Source organism: Rhinopithecus bieti, unplaced genomic scaffold (genome assembly GCF_001698545.2).
Source record: "Rhinopithecus bieti isolate Rb0 unplaced genomic scaffold, ASM169854v2 scaffold_11273, whole genome shotgun sequence".
Classification (NCBI taxonomy): Eukaryota; Metazoa; Chordata; class Mammalia; order Primates; family Cercopithecidae; genus Rhinopithecus; species Rhinopithecus bieti.
In genome coordinates this window covers 147,020-154,786 of record NW_016806694.1, presented here as the reverse complement: position 1 = coordinate 154,786, position 7,767 = coordinate 147,020, and the positions used below count along the sequence as shown (strand labels likewise).

The window sequence follows — 7,767 nt, the reverse complement described above, 5'->3', positions numbered from 1 at the left end:
TCACACCATAAGGTAAGATTTTATAGACTCTTTTAACCTCTTATGATCTTTGTTAAAGAGCAGGTTAGTGCTTTAAGAAAACCTGTTGTGTTTTACTTTAATGTCCAGTTCACAGAAAACCAATAATACCCCTTTAACTTTAGCTAGTATGTTTATACACAGAATTTTCTTTATAATTAAAGTTTTAAAACTTGCTTAAACCTTCAAAACAATAATTTTTTAACCTTTTAATGTAGGTAAAATGTACATTTTATACTTCCTTATAATCCTTTTATCAAAAGTATATTTTACTTTCCTTATACACCTTGCACATCAACTGGTTTTTTTTTTCAATAGTTGTATACTAAGGAGGCCTAGTTACTTTTATATTATACAACATTTCTTCCATAAATTCCCTTTTTAACACTTTTCTCTATCACGACTTTCGCAGACAATTCTTTGAAATGCCGCAACTTTCTGACTTAATACAAACATTTCTTTGTTTAAACAACCAGTTAATTCATTTCAGGACAAGAATTTACTATATAACACTCTTTTTACATAAACTCTGCCCCCCCACCCCGCCTTTTTTTTTTGAAGATGATAACCATTCTTTTCCAAAGCGAACTTTCTTTATGTCGGTGGACTAGACTGTCTAAGGCCACAAGATCAGAAGTTACCATAATACATGTCACCCTGTTAACTCTTAGCAAACTTTACTTTTGTTGAAAACCTTGTAAGTTAGGGATTTTAATTATCCTTTGCTATTAATAAGACCTTATTTTGTCCAAATTAACTCAGTAGTGATGGCTTTTTTTTTTTTTCCTTCAGTTACCCGGGAGGAACCATCGATCATCCTGTCCTGAAAGGAGCTCCTCCTAGGTCTGGTCGGACCTTTGCATGGTAATTAAGATTTAGATGCCCTGTTAGGAAAACTTCTGGGTTAAGGGAATTTTCAGTGGTTAATGTTAAATCATCCCTTTTTTATTTTTTTTAACTACTTGGATATTTCTCTTTCTTTCTTTGACTTTCTGTCTTTCTCTTTTTGACTTTCCTTTTGCCTCTGTCTCTTCCTCTCTCTTTTTCTCCTTGACTCCCTCTTTGTCTCTCTGTCTCTTTCTCGCTCTCTTTGCCTCTTTTCCTCTCTGTCTCCTTCCTCTCTCTCTCTCTGCTGGTCTGTCCTTGCCTCTGCCAGCCGCTTATGCTGCTGTTCTCTCAACCACTGTGGGGGGTTGGGGGGCATCTAAAACCAGCTCTAACCAAGGGTCTATGTATGGGAACTGGTCTGGGTGCTCTGGCTTACAGGTTGCCTTGTGCCATACCTTTGAAACAAGGGACCTGTCCAGGCTTCCATCTGATGGCCAACCTACCTCTAATGCTGGCCAGTCTATTTCACACATAGTTATAAGTTTTCCTGGTGTCACAGTAACACCGTAATCTCCCTTAAATCCTTTCTTGAAATTTTTCAACATAGTTTCTAGCAGAGTTGGCTTACTTTGTGCCTGACCCATTCTTCAAGACAAAACACACACACCACAAAACAAAAAAGGGCACACACACACTTCTACGGTTTACACCAAACCAGAATCAAAACCAAAATCAGAGTATCAAGAAATCCAAGCCAGCTCAAAACCAAAATCAAAGTATCAAGCAATCCAAGTCAAGTCAAAAACAAAAACCAAAGTGCCAGTAAAGGCATGCCGTGGGTGATCAGGCCACACTTCCACTCAAACGGAGTGGGCAAGTTTCAAAGACCAGTCTTACCAACTTTCAGATGTCCAGACTCCAAGTGCCAGTTCCTTCCCAGTGTTCAGCCACTGTGGCGATCCTCTGCAGGGGCCTGCCATGTGCTGCTCTGGCGAGGCATTCCACCGGGGCAATTGCCTACCAGGGAGCACTCTCAGGATCTGCATCGCTCAAGCTGGCCAGCGTCTCCCACAGGGATGCTCCACAGGGCAGGCCTAAGCCGCCTAAGGGGGTTGCCTCAACCCTCCGTTAATCACCTCGCTTCCTGGTCAGGGAACTAAGAAATGTTGCAGGACGAGCCACAGACAAAATCCTTCAGACACCGAGTTAAAGAAGGAAGGGCTTTATTCGGCCAGGGACATCGGCATGCCTCCTGTCTCAAAAACCGAGCTCCCCGAGTGAGCAATTCCTGTCCCTCTTAAGGGCTAAAAACTCTAAGGGGTCCATGTGAGAGGGTCGTGATCGATTGAGCAAGCAGGGGGTACGTGACTGGGGGCTGCATGCACTGGTTATCACAACGGAACAGAACAGGACAGGGATTTTCACAGTGCTTTTCCATACAATGTCTGTAATCTGCAGATAACATAACCAATGATGTCAGGGGTCGATCTTTAACTACGAGGCCCAGGGTGTGGCGCCGGGCTGTCTGCCTGTGGATTTCATTTCTGTCTTTTAGTTTTCACTTCTTTCTTTGGAAGCAGAAATTGGGCATAAGACAATATGAGGGGTGGTCTCCTCCCTTATTAGCATTACTGAGTTTGCCTCTTGGTGAAGGCAGGGCCCGTAGACCTCCACTGTAAAAGCAGCTTTCCCTGTGTCATTAAGAAAGAGCACTGCCTAGATCTATTGTGATTACGGTAATGGTAAATTCTGAATCTATTTTTAATATTAACTAGGGAAAAGATGTCCCACTCTGTGACTTCATCATAATACTAAGCAGCCAGGGAGCACCTTCAGCAGACATGGCTGATCATCCTCAAGAAAGGACTATTAAAATTACTTATCATCAGAAGTCAGAGGAAAACAGAACAATGTAAGGAAACTTTAAACAGATAAATTAAAAAATAAACTATGAGTCCAATCTCATTTCTTCTACCTTCATTCTTTCTTCTATCTTCAGTTTCCATTCTTTTTCAAATCTCTTTCTAGATAACAACTAAATCTCATTAACATAAGGTTTAGGCCAGGCGCGGTGTCAACACTGTCAACACTTGTCTCTATAAAAAATTAAAAAATAAAAGATCATACAATGGACTGAGACTCCAGGAACAAACTGACTGCATCGTCACTGGTTTGTGTCCTTTGTCAGAAAAAGAAGCAAGCATCTAGTTCCACTTTTTTTTTAGATGGAGTTTTGCTCTGGGCTGGCATGCAACAGCATGATCTCGGCTCACGGCAACCTCCACCTCCTGGGTTCAAGTGATTCTCCTGCCTCAGCCTCCTGAGTAGCTAAGATGACAGGCTCTGTAATCCTGTAGTGTAATGCACCACCATGCCCGGCTAATTTTTGTATTTTTAGTAGAGATGGGGTTTCTCCATGTTGGTCAGGCTGGTCTCGAACTCCTGACCTCAGGTGATCCACCCACCTCAGCCTCCCAAAGTGTTGGGATTACAGGCGGGAGCCACTGCGCCCGGCCCCACTTATTTCTGTTGATTTGATGACTTTTCTTAAAAATAACTTTTATTTCCCCTGGAAGTACTGAATGTGAAGTATTAATGAGGGTCTGATTCAAACAGAAACATCTATTGTTTGTCACTTTCTACTCTGAACTGCCCACAGCCAGCCAGGAATCTGTGCTTGACAAACTGCCAGCTTTACAACCGTTTCCACAGAGGAGGGAACATACAAGGACAACGGCACATTCGCCGTCTGGACACAGTGCAGTAGAAATCAATCAGGGTTTTGCCTCAGAGTGGGTCTGTAACTTCAGGAACTTGAGGTCACAAACACAAGGCATCTAAATGCAGGAACCACACCACCACTGCTGAGCCACATTTGACCAAACTACACCCCTCTGGACAGAGGACATCAGATCTCTGCAAGGCTTTGCCAGATAGGAGTGGCAACGAAGCTCACTTTAAAATAAAATCTATTGGCATGCACAATTTAGAACTCCCTGAAATAAAGAATTTCAAAAGCCTGAGAACTTCATCACTCTGTTAACTAAATACAGAATGACATTTCGCTCTGCAGCGCCTAGAAAGGCAGTAACGCGACCTGTCAGAGTAACTAAGACAAACACTGGTCAGTAACGAGGCATGATGTCAAATGCCCGTCTTTCCAGCTACAACCCAGTTTTCTCCCTTTCTTTGAATAGTAATAGGCAACAAGCAAATAACACAGAACTTTTTTCAGCTAAAACAAACAAACAAACGAACAACACTAAAATATAACTAGCTTCTTGTAAGGTGAACTGACAATCTGTATTTAGTATAATCAACTTCAATTTTTACAATACAATCATCCTACAGTGAAAATATTCTAATTCTTTTTTCTTTCATCCATTAGTCTGATTTTTTTAAGCATTACTTGTGATTAAGATCTTCATTTAGAACAAATCGACTTTCACATTTTGAGGGATCTAATGAAAACCTCAAGGAGGACTGTTCTGGAAAGCAATTTATCCTGTCCATTATAAATTCTCTACGTGATGCTACGACAGAATTGACACAGTGGTCGTGGCAGGTAGTAGTGGTGGTCTGGCAACCAGATTCCTATGCTAACAAATAGCCCCAAAACAAGGTGTAATGGGGAAGGGTATTATTTTAAAGTTGACAGTTGTACCACCATGTTTACATATAAGCATTTTGCAAAAAAGGAGGGGGGAAAACAAAACTAAGAAAGTTGCATTTTACAGGGGATGGCAGAGTATCACCCACAACTGCTTTAGGTGCCACACAGCACTGAAGAAATCTTAAGCATTATTAAGATCACTAGATTATTCTGGGTCTACTTTTCAGTTACAGAACTTTTACCAAAAGAATTAAGGAAAAGTAAAAGGAACAAAACATTATTCTTAATAATCTAAATGAGAATTTCATATTCAATTAATTAAAAGCTTGAATTTCTCCCTCTCAGGCCAGCCAGGAGGCGGAATGCCTTGCCTTATCATTCATGGGCAACCTGACGAGGGCAAAAGAAAGAAGTATTTTTCATGTCATCTTTCACAGACTGAATCACAAAAATCCTCCATGACTGAAAAAAGAAAATTTAGTATGTAGAAATCCATTCATTACATAACAGGACTGAATGCCTACAATAACTTTTGATCAAAATGGTAACTTTATGTTCTGTGAAAAAACCAAGGGCAGTTTTGAAGACTTCTATAAATATTAAACATGTCCAAAAATGTCATTAATAAACCAAGAAACAATTCCATACAATATACACCTAAAGAATCTTCTGCAAGTAAAGATACAATTCTTAAATGATATGCAACAAAGAAGGATATAATTAAATAACAGGAACATAATGTAAAGATACAAAGTGAAACAGAACAGCATCAATTACACAAGGTGAAAAAAAATCCTTTCAGAAATTTTGTCAAGAAACCTATGTAATCCTGTGTTCCCAAAAATAAGTAGTTTCTATTCCATCACCCTGGAAGAGTTAATTATAGCTTAGTCTGCAATAGGCTGCTTCTAAGGAGTGAGCTTTATGTACAACACTAACCATAATTTGTTAATGTCTTGATATCAAGCCGTTAAATATAATCAAGCACTGAAAACCACTGAACTCTGGAAAGTATAAAGTAATTCTCAACCCATTAGGAGAGTTTACTGAAGTGTTTAAGTCCTTCACGCACACCAGGCCCAGACACAGAGGAACAGGCACTGGTCCTCCTGCGCCTAAAGCAGTGTGAAGCAAATAACTTACCTTATTAAGTAAGGGGAAGGCACAGTATTAACAAGAGAGACGCACTTAAAATTGTATGTTTCAAAACACTGGGAGGCTAGACCTACCAGATTCACTTCTGATCAGAACAAAAGACCTTTCCTTGACACTTACTGGACTTGAGTAATATCAATGCAAACAGATTAGCCAGGCTTTGGGAAAATCTTGCAATTTCCCACCAAAATCATACACATGGCAAAATAGATATCTTTTCATATTTATGAACATTCTAAGAAATATATAATTACGGAGTCATGGTGCTGTCAAATTTCTGAAAATTGTATTTTATGTCTGTGCTCTCCTGAAAGCCAGGATGAGATCTGCATATAGGAGAGTGTATGCTTTGGGATCAGACACACCTAATTGGGTTTTTAGTCCAGGCACCGCTTTTAGCAGCTGAGTTATTTTGGGAAAAGCTGAACTATTTTTACTTCTCCTTGGCTAATAATCTGTTTTTTCATTCATAAAATGGGTGTAATTCTGTAACTTGCTTTATATGGTTGCTGGGACGATTAAATAAGATGAAACAGTTAAAAATTACACTAGCCACTTGCTCCAAACAGGAAGCAAATATTAGCTATTATTATTAAAATGTGAAAAAAGGTATGAAAAAGTTATCCTCTATGGATGAAACACTTTAAAGCATTTAAAAATCTAAAGCTATCATTAGTACAATTAAAAAGATTAATATTCTAGTAAGACAAGGGAAGACATTCAACTAAGCAAAAACTTACTTCAAGGCCGCATAATAAAACGTTCCAAACCAAACACCAGAAGTAATTAGATGCACTGGAATCAGAACTTTTCCATACTGTCTAAATGTCTTCTTGAATCGTTGATAAAGACTAATAGATTTATCTTGCAAAGGATCAGGCTCTTCCTTTTTTTCTGGAGTTCCCTGAGCTGAGCCACTGGATGAAAAAACCCTCTTGAATGAAACCTGTTGCTTCCCTTGCTTATGGCGAAGGACTCCTGGTTGGGGTGAATGAGCATCCAATGGCCTCCTTTGCTTTGCAACACACTGGGCAGCAGATAAATTCAACCACTGTTTTTGAGGGCCTTGTACCAAAACCACTTTGGATTCAGTATTGTACAAAAGTAAAGGTCCCTTTACATTTTGACAGCGTCCAAAAAGACCAGCATTATGTGGTTCCAAGCATGTCCTGCGTGCCAGTCGAGATACAGTCCGTGGTACATTCCATTGCATTTTGAAGAGGGTTGATGGGTTTCAGCTTCTATAAAGACAATTTTTTAAAAAAATTAGGTAATACTGAGGCTTCTATTTTAAATCAATTCATCTGAAAATCAATCATTAACCATCAGGAAGTAAAAAGAGACACTGCTACATACTCCACAAAAACTGATGTTAGCGTATACAGTTTAAGCACAGTGTAATTTTAAAATCTCTTAAAGGCCAGATGCAGTTGCTCACACGTGTAACGACAGCACTTTGGGAGGCCAAGGTGGGTGGATCACCTGAGATCACAAGTTTCGAGACCAGCCTGGCCAACATGGCAAAACCCCATCTCCACTAAGAATACAAAAATTAGGCAGGTGCGGTGGTGGGCACCTGTTATCCCAGCTACTCAGAAGACCAAGGCAGAAGAATCACTTGAACCCAGGAATCGCAGGGTGCAGTGATCTGAGATCACACCACTGCCCTCCAACCTGGATGATAGAGCAAGACTCCGTCTCAGAAAAATAAAATAAAATAAGCCAGGTGCGGTGGCTCACGCCTGTAATCCCAGCACTTTGGGAATCTGAGGCAGGCAGATTACTTGAGGTCAGGAGTTCGAGATCAGCCTGGCCAACATGGCAAAACCCCGTCTCTACTAAAAATACAAAAATTAGCTGGGTATAGTGGCACGCGCCTGTAATCCCAGTTACTCAGGAGGCTGAGGCATGAGAATTGCTTGAACCCAGGAAGTGGAGACTGCAGTGAGTTGAGATCATGCCACTGTACTCCAGCCTGGGCAACAGAGTAAGACTCCATTTCAAAAATAAAATAAAATAAAAATCTCATAAAACACACCATTTAAATATGATACGGTAAACTAGTCCAGCTGGCACCATGGGGAATAATGTTTTGAGGCCTCTTGTTCTATAGAAACAGTGTAGTATAGTGGGGGGGGGGGGGGGGGGGGGGG

At 40.3% G+C, this 7,767-nt stretch overlaps 1 protein-coding gene across 9 annotated transcripts in view; it reads right to left on the bottom strand.

Moving 5' to 3' along the window:
- The window catches only part of MIMS1 (mitochondrial inner membrane scaffold 1), a 59,519-nt gene that overhangs the window by 13,438 nt on the left and 38,314 nt on the right, over positions 1-7,767 (bottom strand). For all 9 annotated transcript variants that reach the window (XM_017877468.1, XM_017877461.1, XM_017877464.1 and 6 more), the window contains one exon: positions 6,355-6,855. In XM_017877468.1, coding sequence (XP_017732957.1) covers positions 6,355-6,827 — 473 coding nt within the window. In that variant the 5' untranslated portion in view covers positions 6,828-6,855. The remainder of the gene's footprint in view (positions 1-6,354; positions 6,856-7,767) is intronic.